The 24,928-nt window shown below is 64.7% G+C and overlaps 2 protein-coding genes across 3 annotated transcripts; one reads left to right on the top strand and one right to left on the bottom strand.

Annotated features, from left to right (window-relative positions):
• The first annotated feature begins 24 nt into the window (after positions 1–24).
• On the top strand, positions 25–7,173 carry PRKCSH (protein kinase C substrate 80K-H). Its single transcript, XM_040986357.1, has 18 exons — positions 25–71; positions 395–523; positions 654–770; positions 1,224–1,319; positions 1,399–1,456; positions 2,684–2,801; positions 3,603–3,732; positions 4,221–4,305; positions 4,525–4,603; positions 4,850–4,936; positions 5,036–5,185; positions 5,278–5,371; positions 5,588–5,657; positions 5,800–5,889; positions 6,013–6,087; positions 6,177–6,276; positions 6,615–6,766; positions 6,846–7,173. Exons 2-17 carry the CDS (start codon positions 445–447, stop codon positions 6,759–6,761), a joined length of 1,575 nt encoding a protein of 524 aa, XP_040842291.1. The 5' UTR covers positions 25–71; positions 395–444; the 3' UTR covers positions 6,762–6,766; positions 6,846–7,173.
• Positions 7,174–10,692: 3,519 nt separating this feature from the next.
• On the bottom strand, positions 10,693–23,627 carry ELAVL3 (ELAV like RNA binding protein 3). Of its 2 annotated transcripts, none has more exons than XM_040986360.1 (7): positions 23,490–23,627; positions 16,647–16,866; positions 16,191–16,294; positions 13,470–13,623; positions 13,154–13,379; positions 11,885–11,923; positions 10,693–11,046 (listed from the first exon to the last, which is right to left on the bottom strand). In XM_040986360.1, the coding sequence occupies exons 1-7, from the start codon at positions 23,496–23,498 to the stop codon at positions 10,695–10,697; spliced, it is 1,104 nt and encodes a 367-aa protein (XP_040842294.1). In that variant the 5' UTR covers positions 23,499–23,627; the 3' UTR covers positions 10,693–10,694. The 2 variants fall into 2 exon arrangements, with proteins under 2 accessions (XP_040842294.1, XP_040842295.1); XM_040986361.1 differs by having other exon boundaries at positions 10,695–11,025; positions 23,490–23,498.
• Between the last annotated feature and the right edge of the window lie 1,301 nt (positions 23,628–24,928).

The following is a 24,928-nucleotide window of genomic DNA, read 5'->3' on the forward strand; positions in this document are numbered from 1 at the left end:
AAGCACTTCCGCGCTTTTTCTCTCTTTTTTTTTTTTTCTGCAGCCGGAATCGTGCTCCCCGGGTTGGCGCGGTGAGTGTTATTCATTTTTTGCTCGCGCCCCGTGGGTGGGAGGTGAACCAGCGGGGGAACATGCAGGGAACCCCGACTTCCCGGAGCGTTTGATGCTGTGTGTGTGAGAGTGGAGGGAGCCGATGCACTCCCCTGGGTCATTGGCGGGAATTGGGGGTACCCCCTTCCTTCTCCCCACCGTGGACTTGAGCCAAGTGGCCGAGTTGCGGGGTCCAGGGAGGGGTGGGGTGCTGAACCCCAAAGCCGGAGACCTCATTGCCTAGCTGGGGCGGCTTTGGCAAGCAGCACCCCCTCGTGCTAACTTGGGGTGCCTCTCGTTGCAGCATCGTTTTAGGGAGTAAGAGACTTCGGCCCTATAGCCCCGCCCTGCAAGATGCTGCTCCTGCTGCTGGCGCTGCTGCCCCTCGGCTGGACCGTGGAGGTCAAGAGACCCCGGGGCGTCTCACTGGCCAGTGAGTGTCCGTGTGTGCATGGTGGGGGGGGGGCTGCAGGGCAAGGAAGTGGCCTTTGCGGTTTTATGGGCCTCAGTTTCCCAAGTCGAGCGTCCCCCTACTTCTCCCCTTTTTTTTATGCTTCCTAAAGACCATCACTTCTACGATGAAGCCAAGCCCTTCACCTGCCTGGACGGCTCGGCCACCATCCCCTTCGACCAGGTCAATGATGACTACTGTGACTGCAAGGACGGGTCGGACGAGCCAGGTGCGTGTGGGCATCGGGTCTCCCTGAGCGCCTGCTGGGGTGCCCGGGCTGAGCGCCTGCTGGGGTGCCCGGGCTGAGCGCCTGCTGGGATGGCCGGGCTGAGCGCCTGCTGGGGTGCCCGGGCTGAGCGCCTGCTGAGGTGCCCGGGCTGAGCGCCTGCTGGGATGGCCGGGCTGAGCGCCTGCTGGGGTGCCCGGGCTGAGCGCCTGCTGGGGTGCCCGGGCAGGCCCAGGCCTCGTCCCCCACGGGGCTGCCCGGGCGGGCAGGTTGGGGGAGACACACACAGGGGCACGTCGGTGGGACGGCCGCAGGATCCCTGCACCCTGGCTGCCCCGGGGCCTTTCGGGGGTCAGTGCAGCTGAGGGACCCCCCCAGAGGCAGCCCCTGAGAGAATGGTGCAGTCAGGGTCCCGTTTTGGGGCGGGGGGCTGAGCCTGCTGCTCCGTCCCCGCAGGCACGGCCGCCTGCCCCAACGGCAGCTTCCACTGCACTAACACCGGGTACAGGCCCCTGTACATCCCGTCGAACCGTGTCAACGACGGAGTCTGTGGTGAGCTGCGGGGTGAGGACGGAGGGCAGGGGAGGGACGGAGGCTGTACCAGGCCTGATGGTGGCTCCGCTCCCCCCAGACTGCTGCGACGGGACGGACGAGTACAACAGCGGCGTCGTGTGTGAGAACACATGCAAGTACGCGCGGGTGCAGACCCGGACCTCCTGTCTCCCTGCCGCCCCACGCGCGGCCCCGGCTGGTCCCCGCTGCCCCATGCGCGGCCCTGGCTGGTCCCCCTCGCCCCATGCGCGGCCCCGGCTGGTCCCCGACCCACGGGCCCAAGTGGCCTCGCTCGTTGCCAGCGTCCTGTCGCCATTTGGAGCTCACAGGGCTGGCTGCGACTTTGGCAGACAGGGCTGTCTGGTGTCTGGCCTGAAGACGTGGGTGCCCAGGGTTGTTAGGGTGAAGGGGAAACGCGGGGAGCAAGCGTGGAGTGGCCGGACAGGGTAGGGTGTGCTGGCAGCTGAGGTGCATGCTGGCCATGGGTTGGCCTTCCGTTGGCCGTCTGACCCTTCTCTCCTTGGCCCCTGGGGAGCTCACTTCCCCGTCTCTCACTGCGCCCCACGCCCTGGGGGAGAGGCGGGCTCTCTGTCCCACACTCCGCGAGAGGGAATGAAGGCTGGTGGGGCCGGAGAGAGAGGGAGGAGATGTGAGACGTTGGTTGATTACACGGAAGAGAGAAAGATCTTCCATCCAATGCTTCACTCCACAAGTGGCCACAACGGCCGGAGCTGAGCCGATCCGCAGCCAGGAGCCAGGAGCTTCCTCCGGGTCTCCAACGCGGGTGCAGGGTCCCAAGGCTTTGGGCCGTCCTCCACTGCTTTCCCAGGCCACAGGCAGGGAGCTGGGTGGGAAGTGGAGCAGGCAGGATGTGAACCGGCGCCCATGTGGGATCTTGGTGCTGACCGGTGGAGGACTAGCGTGTTGAGCCACTGTTCTGGGCCCATGTGGAAGAGGCCCCTGAGCGCAGTGCCTCGCTCTGCCCTGTCCTCCCCTGAGCGCAGTGCCTCGCTTTGCCCTGTCCTCCCCTGAGCGCAGTGCCTCGCTCTGCCCTCCCCTGAGCGCAGCGCCTCGCTCTGCCCTGTCCTCCCCTGAGCGCAGCGCCTCGCTCTGCCCTGTCCTCCCCTGAGCGCAGTGCCTCGCTCTGCCCTGTCCTCCCCTGAGCGCAGTGCCTCGCTCTGTCCTGTCCTCCCCTGAGCGCAGTGCCTCGCTCTGCCCTGTCCTCCCCTGAGCGCAGTGCCTCGCTCTGCCCTGTCCTCCCCTGAGCGCAGTGCCTCGCTCTGCCCTGTCCTCCCCTGAGCGCAGTGCCTCGCTCTGCCCTGTCCTCCCCTGAGCGCAGTGCCTCGCTCTGTCCTCCCTCACAGGGAGAAGGGCCGGAAGGAGCGCGAGTCGCTGCAGGAGATGGCCGAAGTCACGCGGGAAGGTTTCCGCCTGAAGAAGCTGCTGATTGAGGACTGGAAGAAGGCGCGGGAGGAGAAGCAGGTGGGCTCGGGCGGGCCTGGGGTGTGGGGCTGAAGGGGTTGGGATGGGGCAGCCCGGGTCACCCCTGGGGGCAGGGCTGGTGCGGTGTAGCCCTGCGGGCTGAGGGCTGGCAGGTGAGGGTACAGAGGCTCTGCCAGCTCAGGTTTGGGGCGGAGTTGTTCGGCCCTGCCCTGCCCACGTCGCACGGGTCCCAGCCCACGTCACACAGGTCCCAGCCCATGGAACATTCCAGATCTTCCCCTCTCCCCATAGCTAAGTGAGGCCAGGACTGAGGAGCCGTGTGGGTGACTGTTGCCCTCCTGGGGAGGCGGGAGGATCATAGGTGCCTGGCGGGAAGCCAGGAGGCTGGGACAAAGTCTCAGGGCAGGAGTGGGGTGCTCGCCCTCGGGCCCCCACAGCTCGGGGCTCACCCACGTCCCGTGAGATTTACATACCGACAGGCACTTGGGCGGGAGGCCACCCTGGGCCTGCCTCCAGGGGTCCCATGGGGTGGACAGAGGGACGGAAGTGACGCCGAGGGCCGGTGGGGCGAGCAGTGACAGGCCCAGAGGAGACGGCCTCTCCCAGGACCTCGACCCCATGGTGGTGGGCGCGGAGAAAGCACGGAAGGAAGGCTTCCCGGAGGAGGGGGTCTCTGGCTGATGAGCGGGAGTTGGTCAGGGGGTGCGTTCCAGGCACCAGGTCAGCCTTGTGGGACCCGAGGTCTCCAGGCCGGCCGGAGCAGCAGGCCGGGCGTGGGTGTGGAGCAGGGCGGCGGGCAGAGCTGTGGGAGAGCCGACCCCTTGCCCTCGGCCCACCCAGCAAAAGCTCCTGGAGCTGCAGGCCGGGAAGAAGTCCCGGGAGGAGCAGGTGGAGGCGCTGCGGGCCCTGAAGGAGGAGGCCGAGAAGCCGGAGCAGGAGGCCAAGGAGCGGCACCGGAAGCTGTGGGAAGGTACGGCCGGGGGCGTGGGGGTGGCCGGCGTGGACCCCGCACCCGCGTGGGAGACCCGGAGGAAACTCCTGGCTTCAGATCGACTCAGCTCTGGCTGTTGTGGCCACTCGGGGAGTGAATCAATGGACAGAAGCTCTTCCTCTCTGTATTTCATTTAAAAAAAAAATCATGCCCACCACAGCCACGATAAGGCTGGGTCAAAGCTGGGCGCTAGGAATTCCTTCCGGGTCTCTCCGTGGATGCCAGGGACCCCCCCTGCCACCTCGCAGGGCGGCAGGAGCACAGGACTTCACACTGGTTGTGCTGGGGCACGGGGCTTCCCTCCAGCGGCTTCCCCGCCATGCTGGTCGTCCGCTCAGACCCGGGGTGCTCCTGGACGCTTGCTCAGCTCCCGCCGGTCCTCCCCGAATGCCAAGGACGGGGTGTGTGTTGGGGTGAGCCCCTGGCCGTGGCCAGGGAGCTGGCTCACGGCGCCCATCGCCCCACAGAGCAGCAGGCCGCCGCCAGGGCGCAGCGGGAGCAGGAGCTGGCGGCCGAGGCCTTCCAGGAGCTGGACGACGACGCCGACGGGATGTGAGTGTGCTGGCGGGGGCCCAGGGGGTTGGAGACCCCCGTCCCTGCTGGGTGCCGCGGGGAGGGAGGCGCAGGCCGAGGCCAGCTCCTCCACCCCAAGGGTGGACGCCAGCTGCATTCGGGAAGGGGGGCCGTGCTTTGGGGATGGGGGGGTCACCCTAGGGTCCCAGGGTTAGACTCGGAGGCCGGGGTCTTCACTGCCCACCCCCACCCCTGCAGGGTCACACTGGCCGAGCTGCAGACCCACCCTGAGCTGGACGGGGATGGGGACGGGGTGCTGTCGGAAGAGGAGGCTCAGGTACCCAGGCCCCGCGACGCGCACACCCCTGGCCATCCCCATTAGTCCCCTGCCCGCCGGTCGTGCCAGGCCTCCGGTGCCCCCTGCAGGCTGCAGCTGCGCAGCCAGCTCCAGCCCTGCCCGACCTGTGCCTGGTACCGCAGCCCGAGGCCCCCCTCCCGTGCTGCTGGGGGCGGGCCCTGGGCTCCCCAAGGGAGGCCCCGATGCCAACTCTGCCCTGTGCTCCGTGCACGCGTGCACTGCCAGGCGCTCCTCGGGGGAGACGCCCACACGGACGCCGCCTCCTTCCACGACCGCGTCTGGGCCGCCATCCGGGACAAGTACCGGTCTGAGGTTCGTGGGGGGAGGGTGGCCGCTGCCCTGCCCTGCCCTGCCCTGCCCTGCCCTGACCTGACCTCCAGGGACTACCCGCTGCCCACCCCTCCCGTCCAGGCGCTGCCCACCGAGCCTCTGGAGCCCTCCATCCCTGACCTGACCACGGCCCCCCCGCCGCCCGCGGAGGAAGAGGAGGAGGTGGAGGAAGAAGATGAAGAGGAAGAGGAGGAGGAAGACGATTCTGAGGTGCAGGAGCAGCACCCCAAGGTGTGTGGGGCGGTGTGGGTGTCACCCCCCCCAGGCAGGGAGCTGGGGGCGGGTGGGGGCAGGGCTGCCCTCTGACTCCCACCCCCTTCCAGGAGGCCCCGCCCCCGCTGGCGCCCCCACCGCCGGCCAGCACCCCAGAAGACAAGATGCCCCCGTACGACCAGCAGACACAGGCGCTCATTGATGGTGAGGGGCGGGACGGGCTGGGGGACCCCCGCCCCCCCACTGCTGCCCCTTCTCCGGCAGCCGGGGGTGGGGGGCACAGCCGCAGCAAGCCTCGCCACCTGCCAGCCCAGGGCCCCCTCCCGCTGGCCTCCCCAGCCGGGGGTCCCGGTCCGTGCTCACGGGGGGCTGGGGCGAAGGGGCGTCACCTCTGACCCGACCCCATGCCTTCCCCCACAGCCGCCCAGGAGGCCAGGAGCAGGTTCGAAGAGGCGGAGCGTTCGCTGAAGGACCTGGAGGAGTCCCTCAGGTGGGCGTGGGGGGCTCCCCTTCCCGATCCCCACCTGCTGCTGGGGGGTCACCACGGCGACCCCGGGGCCTCCGGGGGAGGGGAGGGGAGGGGAGGGGAGGGGAGGCCCGCCCCCTCGCTCACCGCCCCCTCCCCCTTGCAGGGACTTGGAGCAGGAAATCTCGTTCGATTTCGGCCCCCAAGGGGAGTTCGCCTACTTGTACAGTCAGTGCTACGAGCTGACCACCAACGAGTGCGTCCCCGGGGCCAGGGGCCAGTGCGGCGCTCAGCGGGCTGGAGGTGGGGGGCTGCCGAGTGGGGTGCATCCCCCCGCCGGACGCCCGCTCATTTCTCTGTCCCTGCCCTCCCCACCCAGATACGTCTACCGGCTTTGCCCCTTCAAGCTTGTGTCCCAGAAGCCCAAGCTGGGTGGGTCCCCCACCAGCCTCGGGTGAGTGTCCTGGGGCGCGGCCCAGCCCGGGGGCACGGATGGGGCTGGGGGTGGCCTGGCTGACCGCCTCCCGCCCTGACCTCCCACAGTACCTGGGGCTCCTGGGCCGGTCCCGAGCACGACAAGTTCAGCGCCATGAAGTACGAGCAAGGCACGGGCTGCTGGCAGGGCCCCAACCGCTCCACCACGGTGAGTGGGGGCCCGGGGCGGGCAGCGGGCGGGCAGTGGGCAGGCAGCGGGCGGGCAGTGGGCAGCAGGCAGTGGGCAGGCAGTGAGCAGCGGGCAGCGGGCGGGCAGTGAGCAGCAGGCAGCGAGCGGGCAACATGCGGGCAGTGGGCAGCAGGCAGCGGGCGGGCAACAGGCGGGCAGTGGGCAGGCAGCGGGCGGGCAATGGGCAGCAGGCAGTGGGCAGGCAGCGGGCAGGCAACGGGCGCACAGCGGGCAGTGGGCGGGCAGCGGGCAGGCAGCGGGCAGGCGGCCCCAGGCCCGGCCAACCCGCTGAGCGCTGCCCGCCCTCCGGCCGGCAGGTGCGGCTGCTGTGTGGCAAGGAGACGGCCGTGACCAGCACCACGGAGCCCAGCCGCTGCGAGTACCTCATGGAGCTCAGCACACCCGCCGCCTGCCCCGAGCCGCCGCCCGACGGGCCCCTGGACGGCGACCATGACGAGCTCTAGCCGAGGTGGGCGACGGGGGCTGCTGGGGGGCTGCGTGCCCGCCCCCCGGGCCTCCCTGCTCTCACTCCCTGTCTCCCACCGCAGAGCCGCAGGGTGTGAGACCACCCCGTCACGAGGAGCGGGGTTGCCCCCGCGGCCCTGCCTACCGACTGTGGACCGGGGCCTGCTCCTTGAAGCGGGTGGGGGTCCCCAGCCTCTCCCGCAGAGGCAGGAGCCGCGGGATGGGACCCCCTCCCCCCACGCCTCACATCCAGGGCCTCGGGTACAGTGGGGCAGAGCCACGTCCCCTGGTGCCAGGCGGTCGCTGAGCAGAGGACGCAGCCGCGGGCCCCCGAACCCTCCCCCCTCCTGCTGGAGATGTGACTTGACCTGTGTGACCTTGAAACAATAAATGTGACAGATGGGCACCTCACCCTGTGGGCGCGGCCTTGCTTGGCAGGTGTGGGCTGGTCACCACCGCACCTGGCACGGACCTTGGGACCTCACGGGTGGCCACTCGAGTGCCTGAGACCCAGATGGAACGACCCCAAGGCCTTTAGCCGCAGCCTGGCGCCGCCCCGGGGGGTGGGGGCCATCGGGGCAGACTACTCACCTTTAAGACATGAAAGATGGCGTCTGGTGCTGGAGCCTAGTAGCTGAAGTCCTCACCTGGTATCCACCAGGATCCCATATGGGTGCTAGTTCTAATCCCGGCTGCTCCACTTCCCATCCAGCTCCCTGCCTGTGGCCTGGGAAAGCAGCAGAGGACGGCCCAGAGCCTGGGGACCCTGCACCCGGTGGGAGACCCGGAAGAGGCTCCTGGCTCCTGGCTGCGGATCGGCTCAGCTCCGGCCGTTGTGGCCTCCTGTCTGTCCTCTATACCTGACTTCCCGACACATACTGCCCTGGTAGCAAGCATGCCAGCAAGGCCCCGAGGTGCTGCGACCCACACCGCACACCCACACGGCCTCACCCAGCGGCCCCGGCCCAGGCAGGGACGCGGGCACGGCCGGCCGGAGCGGGCACGCACAGACAGGAGCCGAGGTCCTTAAGATTCTGAACTTTTTTTATTTTCTGGCATGAAAAGTACAAATCATTAAACAATTCCATGTAAAAGTCTGTTACCGCGCCCGGCCTGGAACCCTGGCACGAGTCTAAAAGCAACGCAAAGTGTTCCGGGGGAGGTTCCTTTTTTTTTGTTTTTTGTTTTTGTTATTTTTTTGTGTGTGTATTTTTTTTTTATTTTAATTTTTTTTTTTTTTTTTTACAGTTCTTTCTCACCTCCAACACGGGACTCGGTTGTGATTAAAAATCTTTCCAATAAATAACATTACCAAGAGGGAGGGTCGGAGGGGCTGAGCCCCGCCCCTGGCCCGTCCTGACCCCATCCCCTCCCACATTCGTGCCCCTCCTGTGGACCTGCTGTTGCCCCCACACACACCCCTGGGGTGCGCGCTGGCCTCCAGGGAAGGGGGCCTGGCTGGGCTGAGTTCTGTATTTTTTTTTTCTTTTTTTATTTTTCTTTTTTAAAAAGTCCCCTTCCAGTCACGGGGGTGGAGGGGCGTTAGCAGGGGCTTTGGCCTCGGCGTGGGGTCCGGGGAGGTGACCCCTCGCCGGCCGAGCGTGTGCCCGCCGCCCCCACCCCAGGGTGGGGGAACCCAGTCATTATTGCTCAGAACGGGGCGGGGCGGGGGGCCCGAGAGCCCCCGGGGCCGGCAGGAGGTGAGGGCGGCCCCGCTGTGGGTGGGGGGGAAGGGGGCTTCGCTCTACTGGAAAGAGAAAGCAAGAAAGGACTTGAACGACCACAAGAATAAATAGGTTCCTGTATTGAGAACAAGCTAGAATTCTCACTAGCTAAATAGGACTGAAAAGTTCTTCAAGACAACAACAAAAAAATAATAATAACCCCCATGGAGACCCCCCCCACGCTGGGTGCTGTGGGCCTCCCTGCACCCCGTCCTGCCATGGCAGCGATGGCGGGAGGGCATGGATGGGGGGCTGGGAGCTGCTCCCCTGCCCACCCCGGCAGCGCACGCCCACCCCGGGAGGGAGCCGCTGGGCTACCTGTACTGTTAATTATTATTATTATTATTATGACTTCAATAATTCCACTTCCCCTTTTATAAATAAATTAGGCATAACCACATCTCAGCAAAACTGAAAATACAATAATAAAAAAAACAACGGAGAGAACATTGTTCTTGTAACTGGCAAAGGAACAGAAGTGCCGCGGGGTCCCGCGGGCGGGCAGCGCGGATACTCAACAGACCGTAAGTTAAAGAAGCTAAAGTGAGCAAAAGACAAAGTTAACTGGTGCCAGTTTGTGTCTTGTTTTTCGTAAATCTCTTCCTTCCGTTTGTTTTTTTTGTAACTTTTCCAGCACTTTTTCTCTTCCTTTTTTTTTTTGTCGCTTTTTTCCTTTTTCTTTTTTTTTTTTTTTTGTTGTTGTTGCTGTTTTTTTCTTTTTGTTCCTTGCAGCAAACGCTCTGGTGTTAGACGCGTTGGAGAACACGGGGAGGGCCGGGGGAGACAGGCCAAGCCTTTCAGAGGGTCGCTGCCCACGTGGGAAACACAGAAGGGAAGATCTGGAATTCCCAGGACTTGGGGTCCCGCTGATGGACGGGGCAGGGAGGGGCAGGGGCTCCCAGGGGCTCCCAGGGGCTCTGGCTTCCATTGGGAGAAGCGGGGGGCGTATGTGGAGAGGTGGGAGGCATGGGATGGGGGCTTGGTCTAGGAGCACACCACCCCAACCCGGGCAGACCGGCAGGCCAAGGGCGGGCGTCGAGGAGCCGGGGGTGTGTTGGGGGGTGCCTGCTCCAAGGAGCAGAGGGCTTTGCGGGGCGCGATCCTTTGGCCTTGAGTGTTGGGAGGGGCGGGGCGGGGAGGCTACTTCCAAAAGCCCACTGGGACACCCGAGTGGAACGAGGTATTGTGTGTCTGGACGCTTGGATGCCGGTGTGTGTCGGTGGGCAGCTGCGGGGCTGGGGCAGGACCCCAGAAGGAGGGTGGGGGGCTCTGGGGGAAGGGGCTGGGCGTGTCTGTGCATGCCTGGGTGCCCCAGTGGGGCGGTTCTCTGGGTTCGACCCCCTGCTGCCCCCTGCACCTGTCCTGTGGGGCGTGTCTCGCGTGGGTATGTCCATGCCTGTGGTGTAAGTGGACATGTGGCCCTGTGGACGCCCAGCCTGTGCCCCCTGCCTCGCCCACCCCCCCAAAAAGTTGGTAAACATGAACCTGCCAAAATAGTTTTTTCTGTGGTTTTTTTTTTCAAGTTCAAGAATCCCCAGTAAAAATTCTCCATGAGGTCCTTAACCCTTTTTACAAAAATAGAGTTTTTCTCCCCCACCCACCACCCCCCCTTTTTTTCATTTTGTTTCTGCTTCAGCCCCCACCTGCCCGATGCTCCTCGCATTCCACCGAGGGGCTCCATCCCGGGGGTGGGAGGGAGGGTCTGGGGCGTGTGGGTGCGTGTGTGTGTGTGTCTAGGTGCCCAAGCTCCTCACATTTCGTTTTTGTTGGGGATTTTTAAACCTGTTCCAGCACACACACACACACACACACACACACCCTCCTCCCTCCCTCCCCACCCCCCTTCTGGCCCACCTAGCTGTGGGGGGAGGCCTGGGCAAAGCAGGGGGCACCCCACCAGATGTGGAAGGGACAGTGCTGTGGGCGGTGGGGTTAGGGGCAGTTCCTTGCTTTCTTTTTTTTTTTTTTAGCCCAAAACAAAACAAAACAAAAAACAAACCTTTGTATGAAGCCCAAACAAGTGGAGAGCTGGAGTGTGTGGCCTGGGGAGGAGGGGACAGGTGCGGGGGGACCCTGGGCGTGCCCGTTCCCCGCACCGCGTGCTCACCCTGGGGCTTCTGCAGGGCCACGGCGGCCGTCGCGGCAGCCTCCGTCCGTCCGGGTCTGCCTGGCCGGCTCCCCGCCCCTCCTCTCTCGGCTGCCGGCGGCTCAGGCCTTGTGCTGCTTGCTGGTCTTGAAGGACACCTGCAGCACGCGCTCGCCCAGGCGGTAGCCGTTGAGGCTGGCGATGGCCATGGCCGCCTCGTCGTAGTTGGTCATGGTGACGAAACCGAAGCCCTTGCACTTGTTGGTGCTGAAGTCACGGATCACCTTGACGTTGGTCACCGCCCCGAAGGGCCCGAACAGCTGCCACAGCACGCTCTCGTCGGCCTCGGGCGACAGGTTGTACACGAAGATGCACCAGCCGGCGCCCGCCGCGCCCCCCGACAGGCCCACGCCCGCCAGGCCGCTCATGCCGTCGATGGCGATCGGGGAGAACCTGGCGATGAGCGACAGAGGACTACCTTGGGGGTCACGCGGGCTCTGCCCTGACCCCCCGCACGCCTCCGAGCCCGCCCGGGAAACAGCTCTCTCCCTGCCCTTCCAGTCAGATGAAGAAATACAAAACTGTTGAGATGTTGACAGAGCTGGACAAGGGTAACTGCGCAGGTGTGTGTGTAGGCAGAGGGGAGACACCAGACATGCTCCAGCAGCAGGGGGCTGTTCCGTGTCCCCCCACTTGCACCCATGTCCCCAGCCCTGCGCTCAGCCAGCCCTCCAGGGGACAGGCCTGTGGCGTGAAGGAATCAGTGTCTCAAGATGTCTATTCCCCCAAAGTGTGCTGGCGACCCCTCTCGTGTCACCCAGTGGGGCGCTGGCTGCTGGCGACCCCTCTCGTGTCACCCAGTGGGGCGCTGGCTGCTGGGGGCCCCAAGTCTGCGGGGTCCCATCCGTCCGCTGCCTGACACGGATCTGACCTCTGCTCGTTGGCCTGTGCATGAAGTGACAACACCCCCACGTCCTCGAGTGGCCGGCAGCCTCCGCCCACCACGCCCCTGGCCAAGTGCCCGCCACTCCACGCGCAACCCACACGGGCCTCGGAGGAGGTGGAGGAAGTGGGTAGGACTGTGGGGGAGGGACGGGGGGCTTCGTGTCCTTGCTGATCTACGGGCGGGGCTGACACGGGGTGGGGCTGCAGCCCTCGATCTTCCAACCCCCCAGCAGACATGCCTTCACCCCAGGGTGGGACCCGAGTCTGCTGGAGGCCAAGCTCCCACCTCCCCCCTTCACAGAGGACACAGGCAGACACAGCTCGGGGGGAGCGGGCAGGGACGGGGCAGAGCGCGGCGCAGTGTTACCTCTTGACCCCGTACGCCATGTTGAGAAGATTGTCCAGCCTGTTAGAGCAGAAGTGAGGGGGCCGCCCCCGTCCTGGTCAGCGGTGGCCACATCCACTGCCCCACCACCCCCCAGCCAGCAGCCTGTGCTCCCCGCCCCCAGCCGGCACAGCCCCACCCCCGCCCGCCTGCCAGCCAGCCCCTGCCCGGCTCCCTGCCCGGCTGGACACGGCCTGGCACGGAGCAGCGATCCGTCAAGGGCCCGCCTCGCCTGCCCAGCCACAGCCCTTTCTGGCCCAGGGCCTCCTCCTCCCCCTCCCAGCCGGTTCCCAGGCGGGGGGTGGGGATGAAGGGGTAGGGGTGGATGAAGGGGTAGGGGTGGATGAAGGGGTAGGGGTGGGTGGATGAAGGGGTAGGGGTGGGTGGATGAAGGGGTAGGGGTGGGTGGAGGGGTAGGCGTGGGTGGATGAAGGGGTAGGGGTGGATGAAGGGGTAGGGGTGGATGAAGGGGTAGGGGTGGATGAAGGGGTAGGGGTGGATGAAGGGGTGGGGGTGGATGAAGGGGTAGGGGTGGGTCGATGAAGGGGTAGGGGTGGATGAAGGGGTAGGGGTGGATGAAGGGGTAGGGGTGGATGAAGGGGTAGGGGTGGGTGGATGAAGGGGTAGGGGTGGGTGGAGGGGTAGGGGTGGGTGGAGGGGTAGGGGTGGGTGGATGAAGGGGTAGGGGTGGATGAAGGGGTAGGGGTGGATGGAGGGGTAGGGGTGGGTGGATGAAGGGGTAGGGGTGGAGGGGTAGGGGTGGATGAAGGGGTAGGGGTGGGTGGATGGAGGGGTAGGGGTGGGTGGATGAAGGGGTAGGGGTGGATGGATGAAGGGGTAGGGGTGGATGAAGGGGTAGGGGTGGGTAGATGAAGGGGTAGGGGTGGGTGGATGAAGGGGTAGGGGTGGGTGGAGGGGTAGGGGTGGATGAAGGGGTAGGGGTGGGTGGATGAAGGGGTAGGGGTGGATGAAGGGGTGGGTGGATGAAGGGGTAGGGGTGGGTCGATGAAGGGGTAGGGGTGGATGAAGGGGTGGGTGGATGAAGGGGTAGGGGTGGGTGGATGAAGGGGTAGGGGTGGGTGGAGGGGTAGGGGTGGATGAAGGGGTAGGGGTGGATGAAGGGGTAGGGGTGGATGAAGGGGTAGGGGTGGGTGGAGGGGTAGGGGTGGATGAAGGGGTGGGTGGATGAAGGGGTAGGGGTGGGTGGATGAAGGGGTAGGGGTGGGTGCAGAGGGGTGCAGCGGGACCCACCGGAAGCGCTGTGTCTGGTGGTGCAGGGGGCCGGCGTAGCGTCGGGCCGATGACTGGTACAGGTGGGTGAGCAGGGCCTGCCCCGTCTTCTGGCTCGGGTTGTTGGCGAACTTGACCGTGATGGGCTCGGCCGCGCCCAGTGGCTTCTGCCCGTTCAGCCCCTTGATGGCCTCCTCGGCCTCGATCCTCTTGTCAAAGCGGATGAAGCCCACGCCCCGGGAGACACCTGCCAGCGGCGTGGGGGGTCGGTGAGCCCGCCGGGTGGGTGCCGGGCGGGTGGCTCTCCCCGCACCCCCGCCGGGCCGGGCTGGCTGACCTGTGACCTGGTCCACCAGGATGCGGGAGGTGATGATACGGCCGTACTGGGAGAAGAGCTGCTCCATGTCCTTCTGGCTCATGGCCTTGGGCAGCCCGCTGACATACAGGTTCGCGTCCCGGATGGAGGCTGAGCTGGGCCTGGCATAGGATACCTAGGGGCGGGGGAGGCCGAGGTGTCAGACGGCCCACGCAACCTGCGTGCCGGGGAGGATGGGGGCCATGGACGATCGGACGCCTCCCTGCGGTGGGGGTGGGACTTGGAGGACACCCCCGGCCGCTCGTCTTTTGGGAAGGGGTGGGCTCTAGGATATTGGTCCCTTCCCTCCCCTGATGCTCCTGACACCCCCCAGAGTGCCAGCTCAGCGGAGGGCAGTTCTGGGCTCAGGCTCCCCCATCTTGCTGTGCTCAAGCCCACTTTGGGGGAAGCTGTCTTTTCTTACCCACCTCCAACCCACAGCCAACCCCACTAGCCCAGTGGGCTCCCACCATCAGGACCAACTAGACCCTGCCTCGCTCTGCCCGGCCCACTCCACCGCCCCTTCCTGCTTCTCCCTCTTCCTTCCCCAACCCCCACCGCCCAGCACTTTCTCAAAGGCTTCTCTCAGCTGAGAGCTTTGCCACTTGTGCGACAATTATCCGATCTGTATCTGAGAGTTGAGCGTCCTGAGCCACAGCACAGCACACTGCAGCTGGACTGCGTGTGGCAGGAGGGGCCCAGGTCACGGTCACGGCTAGCACTTCCGACACAGCTCCCTGCTCAGGCCCCTACACCCCGGGGGAGACCCCACGCAGCTCCCACCCAGGGGGAGACCCCACGCACCCACCCAGGGGAGACCCCACACAGCTCCCGCACCTGCTTGGCCCAGCCCTGCTGCTCTGGCTCTCCACAGAGTGAACCAGCGGATGGAAGATCTCCATGGCCGCCACTCAGAGTAGAAATTTTTTTTTTAAGACAAACAGGCAAAATGCTGTTCTTTCTCTAATATTCATTTTCTAAAAGATTTTTTTTTTAATTGTAAAGTCAGATATACAGAGAGGAAGAGAGACAGAGAGGAAGATCTTCCATCCATGGTTCACTCCCCAAGTGGCCACAACAGCCAGAGCTGAGCCAATTTGAAGCCAGGAGCCAGGAGCCTCTCCTGGGTCTCCCATAGGGTCCCAAGGCTTTGGGCCGTCCTCCACTGCTCTCCCAGGCCACAGGCAGGGAGCTGGGTGGGAAGCAGGGCTATTGGGACATGAATCAGTTGTCCCTATGGAATCCTGGCGCTTGCAAGGTGAGGACTTTAACCACTAGGCTCCCGTGCCGGGCCCTCTAACATTCATTTAGAAAACCACAACCCGGGCCCGGCACGGTGGCGCAAGTGGTTAAAGGTCCTCGCCTTGCACGCCCGGGATCCCATATGGGCGCCGGTTCTAATCCCGGCAGCCCCACTTCCCTTCCAGCTCCCTGCCTGTGGCCTGGGAAAGCAGTTGAGGACGGCCCAAAGCTTTGGGAACCTGCACCCGCGTGGGAGACCCGGAAGAGGCTCCTGGCTTCGGATCGGCATAGTATCGGCCCGTTGCGCTCACTTGGGGAGTGAATCATCGGATGGAAGATCTTCCTCTCTGTCTCTCCTCTCTCTGTATATCTGCCTTTCCAATGAAAAAATAATAAAAATAAATCTTTTAAAAAAAAAGAAAACCACAACCCCATGCCATATAGCTTCTGTCTTCCTCAAGGACTATATGAGGGTGAGACCAGAAAGCGTTCTGGGGTCTCGAATCAAGTGAGAAATCAATCCTTCTGGAACCCTCACACTGGAATCCTGAAGGGCTGTGCCCACCACACAGGTCACACACACACACACACACACACACACACACACACAGGACAGTCACACACACACACAGGACAGTCACACACACACACACACAGGACAGTCACACACACACACAGGACAGTCACACACACACACAGAGGCAGAAACACAGATATGCCCACGAGGCCACACCATGCTGCCCGTGGCCATGGCAATGAGACCAGAAAGGGGCCCACAGCCACAACCAGGGTCACACAGGGCAGCCAGGGGCAGGGGGACTCGGGTCTCACGCACCCAACACCCCGCACGCGACTGCCCGACGCGCCCTCAGGGCCCCGGCGTCACCCAGAGCACCCACCCTGTGGGGACAGCCAGGCCCACCCACACAGTCACTTCCGGCCCGTCTCTAGGGGCTGCCCCTGCCAGACCCCGGTGGGCTTCTCTGAACGCAGAGGGGGCGGCAGGTCAGGGCCCCATTCCGCCCCATCAAAGCCTGTGCTGACCTGGTGGGAGGAGGGGAGGCTCCAGGAGGAGATTTCCAGGGCGGAGCCCAAATACCCAGAGGGGCAAACCTACAGAGGGGCGTTTCCATGGTGATGCCCCCACACCCCCCACCCCAGGGACAACCCTGATCCCAGCTGCAGCGGGGAAAGGGGGAGAGGCCAGGGGGAGGGGCGGCCCTTCATCCCGACCCTCCCACCCCCAGAGAAGGGTCCAGATGGCAGATGGACCGCCACCCACCCCCACCCCATTTCCAGGACAAAGGAGGGGACAGAAAAGGCCCCCTTCCTGGGTCCCAGCTCAGGGCCTGGCAGCCTCCCCCGGGCCTCAGGGCAAGGCAAGGCGGGCCCTACTCCCCTTCCTGCAGTCCTGGGGAGATGTGGGGGGCGAAGGATGGCGGTGGGGACGGAGACCCTGACCTTGATGGTTTTGGTCTGCAGCTTGAGGCCGTTGAGGGTGTTGATGGCTTTGTCTGCGTCGCTGGGGTCCGAGTAGTTCACGAACCCGTAGCCCAGGCTCTGCCCTGCGGAGGCGTGGGGGGCAACGGGGAGATCCACCAATGATGACTCAAGCCGGTGGCTCTCGTGGGCTGCCATCTTCTTTGTCTGGGGGGGAGGTGACCCCAGCCCACCACCTCGGGTTCTCCGCTTCCCTGAGCCACCCCCACCCATCCCTCCTACCTCCTACCTCCAGTCCCAACTCAGGCAAGCCTCCACACCTGCCAGCCCCTCTCCCTGGCCCCTGACCCCTGCCAGCCAGTCCCACCTCTCCCCAACCCCTGGCTGCCAAGCCCCTATTCCTGACCCTGCCAGCCCCGCCCCACCCCTGCCCGCCGCCACCCCCGCCCCACCCCTGCCCGCCGCCAGCCCCCACACCTGTGATCTTGTCCCGGACCAGCTTGCAGGACTCGATGTCCCCTATGCTGCCGAAGAGGCTCTTGAACTCGTCCTGGGTCATGTTCTGGGGCAGGTAATTGACGATGAGGTTGGTCTTGCTGTCATCAGTGGCCCCGTTGGTGCCCAGGAGTGGCCCGTTGGGCAGGGCCGGCCCGGCCGGGCCCCCCCCCACCTGAGACTCCATGGCCCCCAGTATCTGCTGAGGAGACAACAGGACGCCCCCGCTCACCACCAGTCCCTGCATCGGGGGCATGCCGGGCCTCGCGGGAGGGGACATTAACACCTTGCTTAAAGAAAAGAAAAAGATTGACTCGGTGTGAAGGCTCAGTGGCTGAATCTTCCCCTCGCAAGCACAGGATCCCATATGGGAGCTAGTTCTAATCCCGGCTGTCCCACTTCCCACCCGGCTCCCTGCCTGTGGCCTGGGAAAGCAGTGGAGGACGACCCAAAGCCTGGAGACCTGCACCCGCGTAGGAGACCTGGAAGAGGCTCCTGGCTCCTGGCTTGGGATGGGCTCAGCTCCAGCTGTTGCAGCCACTAGGGGAGTGAGCCAGTGGATGGAAGATCCTTTTTCTCTGTCTCTCCTCCTGTATGTATATCTGACTTTTCAATGAAAAATAAATAAAATCTTTAAAACAAAAAGTTTTGGAGGCGAACACCTGCCACCTTCCAGGTGCCTAAGTGGAGAGCTGGGCTGCCACTCGAGCCCCAGAAACGTCTGCCTCAATTTTCCATTTCTTGATGTCTGAGATGGTGAGAAAGCACTGGGTGAACCCCCAAAGGCAGGCGGGGTGAGCCCCACACAGGGCACTCCGTCCGGGTCTCCCCCATGGTGGCAGGGACCCGGGAGGTGGGGCAGCAGCAATCAGCGGAATCAGGACTTGAATCCAGCCAGGGAAAGAAGGTGGCCCACCCAGTGAGGGATGCCTGGAACCCACTGATTACTCTTACAGTGGCTTGAACAAGAAGGGGCTCACGGCGGCCGGCCAGGATGAAACTCTTGGCTGCCCTGGGGAGTGAGCCAGGGAACGGAAGATCTGAGTCTGTCATTCTGCCTGATTTCAACGAAATAGAACCTCGAAAATTATAACAATAAACTCTTTTTAAATATTTATGTTTTATTGGAAAAGCAGATTTACAGCCAGAGTGTCAGAAAGAAATCTTCCAACCCCCGATACACTCCCCAAGTGGCCACAACGGCCAGAGCTGAGCTGATCCAAAGCCAGGAGCCAGGAGCCTCCTCCAGGTCTCCCACGTGGGTGCAGGGTCCCCAGGCTGTGGGCTGTCCTCCACTGCTTTCCCGGGCCACAGGCAGGGAGCAGCTGGGATATGAACCGGGTCCTGGCATGTGTAAGGTTCATTTTATTTTGAAGTCAGAGACACAGCTGCACCTCCTAATTGCTGGTTCACCCTCCAGACTCCTACAGCAGCCAGGGCTGGGCCAGACCCGACTCAGAACAGAATTCCTACAGGGTCTCCCACTTGGGTGAGCGGTCACCTTTTGTCTCCCAGGGTGTGCTCCAGCAGGAAGCTGGGGGTGGAACCCACGCGCTCTCCTACGGGATGTGTGCGTACCCCCAAACGCCTGCCCCTACTGACTGCTGTGGTCTGTCCCGGGCACAGCGCGTGGAAGCAAGCACACTTAGATGGATTCGTCAGGTCTTCTTAGAAACGAAGGACCCAACAATGGCAGAAACCAACTACAGTGATGGATCAGCCATGTCTGTCGTGATGCAGCCGGCGGGCGGGCATCCCAGCACCGGTGACATACGACAAAGGCCACGTCTGCCTATCCAAGTGACACCACACGTGTCCTCAATATGGGCCACCCGTGGGTGCCAGACGCTGGGTGCCACGCACTGTCCATGCCAGAGCCGGCTTAACCAGCAGCTGGTAAACAGCCGTCCAGCTCGGAGGCAGAAGTGAAGCAGCGTTTCTAAAACCTCCCCACTGTTTCTCCGCGGAGCCAGGGCGGGACAGAGGAGGCGCACGCACGCTCCTTGTTTTTCCCTGATGCATTATTTATGTCTGCCGCGAACCTCAGCGAACCTCAGCGCTGACAGCCCTGTCTGTGTCTGCAGATATTCCTCCTGAGCCACCCTGACCTCAGAGCTACTTTGTAGCAATTTCTAAATCAGACATGCCCTGGCCCGGGGCCAGGGCGGGAGCTGCAGGGAGCTGCAGCTGGGAACCTTCGGGAAGCAGCTAGCCACGGCTGCCATGGGCATGCTCAGACCCTGCCCTGCACGGTCCACCAGCTGCACAGCCAACAGCGCCCATGCGCTGGGCACCCAGGGAAGCCGGGCAGGGCGTCTCTCCTCTCATCTTGTCAAACGCGTGGAAGCAGCAGACATAGTCAATATTTGATAAGTCAGAGATGCTGGTTAACATGAATGGTGGTGTGTGAGAGATCGGAGATTTTTGCTGCCCAGTGGCCTCTCACCAATGTGCCCAGTGCCCCCGGAGGTGGCCCTGCCCCATTTTTGAGCCTCTGTGAGGAAAACTCCAAAATCCTCCACTTCCGATCCAGCGCCCTGCTGATGCACTTGGAAAGCCGGTGGAAGACGGCCCGAGTGCCAGCGGGGGCCCTGCCATGCACGTGGGAGCCGGGATGGAGTTCTAAGCTCCCGATCGGCCCAGCCCTGGCCGCCTGCGGGCGTTGGCTGGCGGAATGTCCTGGCTCACCGGGCGTGCACGCAGCTCTGCCCGCTGCTCTTAGAACTAAAGCTTTGCACGTGTTGGGACTGGTGTTACCGAGTCACAAACTAAGCTGCCACCCTTGTCTCGCAGCATCCACGGGAGGCCAGTGGCTCCACTTCTGAGCCGGCTCACTGCAAAAGCACCCGGGAAAGCGGGCGACCTTAGCCAGGCGGCTGGCCCCCTGTCCCCCACGGGGGAGACCTGGATGACGGTCCCAGCTCCCAGTTCAGCCCTGATTGCTGAAGCCATTTGGGAAGTTAACCAGCAGCCAGGTCTCTGTCTCTCCCCGTCTCTTTTAAACATTTTCTAGAGAAAACAAGATGTTTCTGCAAGGGGCTCAGCCGATGGCTCAGTGGCTCAACCCTCGCCTTGAATGTGCCCGGGATCCCATAGGGACAACTGATTCACGTCCCCACAGCCCCGCCTCCCACCCAGCTCCCTGCCTGTGGCCTGGGAAAGCAGTGGAGGACGGCCCACAGCCTGGGGACCCTGCACCCGTTGGGAGACCTGGAGGAGGCTCCTCTTTCCTGGCTTCAGATCGGCTCAGTTCTGACTGTAGTGGCCACTTGGGGCGTGAACCAGTGAACGGATTGTCTTTCTGTCTCACCTTTATCTGTAAATCTGCCTTTCCAATCAAAATAACTTTTTGTTTTTATAGGTGTATTCTGCTGCAAATCCAATATGAAATCTGTGCATCAGTTTTTGGAACCCATACTGTCCATTCGCCTCGCGGACGATCCGAGCAGCGCAGCTCTGGGTCTGTGCTGCGCCGGGCGCCTCGGCCTTGAAGCCCACGCCTGTGAGGGCAGAGCTCTGGGGACGGTGTGTGGAACACCCGTGGGCCCCCTGGGAGTGCCGAGGTCAAGGCCCGGCCTCGCCGGCCAGGGCAGCGTTTCTGTTCACCCTGGGAGACAGCAGGCGGCTGCTGGTGCACATGTGTCACCACCAGCTATCTGGAACAGCCAGCTGGCATTCTGGGGTGCCCACCTTCAGCCGTTGCCGGCCTTCTGGGAGTGGCGCAGCGGGAGGGAGAGCCTTTTCTCCTTTGTCTCTCAACGCTTTTCCAAAACAAACTAGCGAACCAGCGAACGCATTCTATTGGCAGAGTCTGTCCATGCTTCCATCTCCCCGCAACCCACCAGCACCCTCCCGGGTACCACGCACGAGCATGCGCAGTGTTCAGTGGTGGCCACACAGCCATGTGCACCTGCTGGGTGCTGCCAGCTCCTTTTCTCAGGTTCTAGAGCTAGGCTCAGGGTGACAGCCGGGGGAGTTGGCATTTCAATCTTGGTCTGAGGGACCCTAGAGTCTGCTGGTCCTGGTCCCCCTCCGCCTGCCACACAGGCATCTGTATAAGTCCCCCCTTGGCACCCAGCTCCCTGCTAACGTGCCGAGGAAAGCAGCTCTGGATGCCAAGTGTTTGGGCCCACGTAAACTTTCGCAGAACAAGATAGAGCTCCTGGGTGGACCCTGGCCCCGGCCCTCTTTGGGAAGCTCTGTCTCTCTTCTCTTCCACTCCTCCCCCACGTGGGTGCTGGCCACCCTCTGCAGCTTTCCCGGACACATTAGCCAGGAGCTGGACCGCAGGTGGAGTGACCAGGCCTTGAACCTGCCCCCGTACAGGATGCTGGCGCCACAGGCAGAAGCTCAACGTGCTACACTGTACCCTTCCAGCACACTTGTTGAGGCTCCACCCCCCCCTTCCCCCTCCCATCTGTGCCCTGGCTTAACACAGCCAGTTTCTTTCTCCGCTGAGCCGGCTGAGCCGCTAATGGAGATCAGATCAGATCGGCAGCGACCACACCCACCCTGCTCCAGCCAGAAATAAACGGGCACTAGCGGATGGGGCCAGCCAGCCACCCAAGGCACCTGCAGGACCTGCCCTGAGCATGGTGGGATGGGTCAGTTAGATGCAGAGGAGGCCTAGTGCATCAGAACCCGGGGTGGGGTGTCGGATCCTGGCTGCTCCACTTTCCATCCAGCTCCCCGGAAGGCAGTGGGAGATGTCCCAGGTGGGAGACCCGGATGGAGCGCTGGCTCCTGGCCCAGCCCCAGCCCGGTGCATCCCTTGAGAATTGGAGGAGTGAACCAGTGCACATCTCCCTGCGTGCCAACCGTTAAAGAGAAAGGCAGAAGCCAGAAGGCCAGGGCCTCTCCCCAGCCCGGGGGACCGGAGTCTCCCCTCCTCTCTCCCTCCCTGCCCTAATGGATCCTTTCCACCGTCACACACATGCGTGTGCGCGCACGAGCATCCCGCTCTCCCTGCACCTGCAGCCGCTTCCTCTGCAAACGTCTCGGCGTGTTCGGACCACCACCATCCCCCTCCCGACCAAGGCCCCCAGCTGGCAACCCAACAGATGCTGGGCCCCTGGCCACAATAGAGCATTGAGTGGCTACGCCTGGTGAGGCTGGGCCACCACGTGGTGCCCATGGAGCAGCAGACCACTGCTGGGCCCTCCTCCCTCTGCCCCACCCAGCAGAGTCCCCAGGCCTCCAGGACCTCGCGTGGCCTCTGGCCACACCCTCCTCCCCTTTGTGCACTGGGGGGAGGGGAGGGAAGGGGGAAAGGGTCCTCTTCTTTTTTTTTTTTTGGATAGGAAGGGAACAGTTGGGAAGAACTGGGAGGACAGGCCTGGCTGAACAGGCAGCCACAGGCTCAGAGAGGGCAAGCGGCTGGCCTGAGGTCACACAGCAGGCTTGTTTGGGTCAGGTGGGCGGGTCGCGGGTGCCAGGAAAGCACAGCAGTGTACCACGCATCCTCCCCACTCTTCCTCCCCGACTCACCCCACCCACCCACTGTGCTGCTGAGCCCCGGGTTAGAGGGAGCAGAGGCACCAAGGCGCACACGCGGAGCGGCAGCCGGGAAGCCCGGAGGACGCGGGGAACAAAGGACGCGCGACGGCGCAGGGAGCGGGGAGTCGCGCGCGGCTGGGATGGGGTGGGGCCAGCGCCGGGCCGGCCCCTCCCCGGGCGCCCCGGCACCACCGGGGGAGCCGCCCCGGGGGCTGGCCCGCCGTGCCCGCTGGCTCCGGGGCGAGGCCGGGCCCTCGGGGGGCCTCGCTGGGCGGGGCCCGGCAGGGCGGGGCGGCGCGCTCGGGAGCTGACCAGCTCGGCGGCTGCTGAAAAGCAAGCCGGGCGGCGGGGCGCGTTCAAGGTCACCCCGCGGCCCTGAGCCCCGGCGGGGTGGGGCGCTGGGACTTCTCCTCGGGGATGGGGTGGGGTTGTAGGGGGTGGGGGAGGGAAGGACGGCTTCAAGCCCTTCTTGCATCTCACGGCGGGAGCGCGCCCGCGCGTGTGTGCGTGTGTGCGGTTTTGGGGGCGCACAGAGGGGGACGGGGGGGGGAAGCCGCCCGACTCCCCACCCCCACCCCGCCCCGCCGGCGGGGCCCTCCTCTCCCCCTCCCCCTCTCCCTCCCCGCAGCCCGAGGCGCCCGCGCGAGGCTCCCCGGGCCCGCGAAGAAGCGCCGAGAAACAAAGAGACGCGGCGGCGGCGGCGGCAGGGCCCGTGGGGCCTCCCGGGCGCGCCCCCTCCCCTCCCCGCTTGCCGCAAGGTCGACGGGCTTTCGGAGGACGAGATGTCCGCTTTCCCCCCCCTCCGGAACGCGCCATCCGACGCCACCCGCTGCCCGCTGTCCTCCCCTCCCTCCCCCCTCTCAACCGAGAGCTCCGGGGACGCCTGGGCACCGGGGCTCCATCCAGCATCTCGCGTTGGCTAGGGCGGCCCAGCGGGGTCTAGGCCTGGATGCTGGAGACATCCTCCACCTCCCCGTATCCCAGGCCTGCTGAAGAGGGGGCAATGCCGCCTCCAGGACACCCGCCGGAGTCGGCCGTCCTACCCGCCCCCCACCGCCACCTCCAACCGCCCCCATCACAGCCTGGTCCCCGAGGGCCTCTCCGGCCGGGCTGTAAGCGCCCCTGGGACTCTGGGTCCCGCCCTGCCCAGTCTCAGGCTGGAGGCACGGTCCTACCCCCCCACACCCGGCTTCCTCGCATCATCATACACACCAGGGCCTACCTAGGCCTGGTCCTACCCCCCCTCCTGCATCTCCGCGGGATCCAGGACCCAGCCCCTCCCCGCCCAGTTTCCCTCCTCCTCCTCCTCGGCGACAGGAGAATACCTACAGTGACCATTCTCGTGTGCCCGGCGGGCGCGGTCCGTGTTGAGGGCGGCTCCTGGGGTCGTGCACTCCGAGGGGGGCACCCGATGCTCACGCCTGGATTCTTCCCCCGGCGGCCTGGGATGCGGCCGCTGCGGAGGTGGTGATGATGGTGATGATGGTGATGGTGGCGGCGACGAGGAAGGCGGCGGCGGCGGCTTCTTCTTCGAAGGCCAAGGACGGGTCCTGGCCCGAGCCCGAGGACGCGCGCGCTGCTGACCGGGCCCCTGGGTAGCCTGAGGACGGATGCAGAGACGGAGCGAGCAAGGGGCTGAGGTCGGCCCCCTCCCCCCTGCGCGGCCCCGCGGGGCCCGGGGAAGTGGCGCTTCGCGACAGAGATCGCGACGTCCTGCCCGCCGCCGCCGCCCCTCGGTCCGCCTGTCCGAGTCCCGGGTGTGTTCCAGCCGTCGGCCCGGCCCGCCCGCCCTCCCTCCCGCCCGCCGGCCCGCGCCGCGCGCTCCGCGCTCTGGGCCGCGCCGCCGCCGCCCCCAGCCCTTTATAGCCGCAGCGGCCACCGCCGGCGTCGCTCATTGGCCGCGCTGGCCCATCCCCGCCTCCCCTCGCTCCCGGCGCCCGACGGCGCTGCAGGTGGAAGCGAGCGCGCGCGCGCCGGCCTGCACCCCGCGTTCCCCGAAAGCACAGGCTTAGAGATGGGGGTGAGGGCTCCAAGGGCTCCCTCCCCCCTCACCTCCGACACCACACGCGAGCTGTCCTGCCCCTTCTTCCTTCCTAGGGGGCACCCCCTTCTTGGAGGGCAGCAGCACGCCAGGGTACAGGACTGCCCAGAGGCGCCTGCCTTTCCGGGGGAGGATGGCTGAAGCGGTCCAGACACCTGCCCGCTGAGGAGTCCATGAGCAGGGACACGCGTCCCCAGAGTTTTGGGGTGCGGGGTGGGGTGGCTGTGATGGCCCTGATCTATCCGTGCGGGGAAGCTGTCTGCAGGGTACAAGGCGGGATGAGGTGTACCACCCCCGGGTCGAGGCGTACCCATGACCTCCCGGAGTAGGATGCTGGACTGAGGGCTGGCTTAGGGTTCCGGACAATCCCCCCACGGGCTCCGCAAAAATTCGGGCAAATGAGGTGAGGCGCTGCGACTATCACACCTCCCCCGTGGGGTAGGACCTGACCTCCCTCTAGGGGGATGGGGGCTTCGTGGGTGCGCATGGGCGCACGCTGTTCACGTCGGGGGTGGCCGGGTGGGTGAGTGGTGGGCAGCGGCCAGGGCAAGGGGAACAGGTGTCGTTAGGGTCCAGCCGCCCCAGAGAGCGGCTAGACAGCCTCTGGGTCTGAGGGTCGCGGCCTGGTCTCTCTCCAGCCTCCCCCTCCCCCTGCTGGAGGTTTTGGAGGGTGGTGGTGTAGGGGTGAGGCTGTCGGAATCCTATCTGACCAATCAGGGGCGGCCCT

This window comes from Ochotona curzoniae, unplaced genomic scaffold (genome assembly GCF_017591425.1).
Source record: "Ochotona curzoniae isolate NIBS_2020 unplaced genomic scaffold, NIBS_Ocur_1.0 contig_4502, whole genome shotgun sequence".
NCBI lineage: Eukaryota > Metazoa > Chordata > Mammalia > Lagomorpha > Ochotonidae > Ochotona > Ochotona curzoniae.

Coding starts and splice junctions, on each gene's coding strand:
- ELAVL3 (XM_040986360.1), bottom strand. Junction 11,924..13,153: donor CACCAGACACAGCGCTTCCG/GTGGGTCCCGCT, acceptor CTGCTCTAACAG/GCTGGACAATCTTCTCAACA. Junction 11,047..11,884: donor ATGGCGTACGGGGTCAAGAG/GTAACACTGCGC, acceptor CCCCCAAGGTAG/TCCTCTGTCGCTCATCGCCA.
- PRKCSH (XM_040986357.1), top strand. CDS start 445: ATGCTGCTCCTGCTGCTGGCGCTGCTGCCCCTCGGCTGGACCGTGGAG. Junction 524..653: donor CCGGGGCGTCTCACTGGCCA/GTGAGTGTCCGT, acceptor TGCTTCCTAAAG/ACCATCACTTCTACGATGAA. Junction 4,604..4,849: donor TGTCGGAAGAGGAGGCTCAG/GTACCCAGGCCC, acceptor GTGCACTGCCAG/GCGCTCCTCGGGGGAGACGC.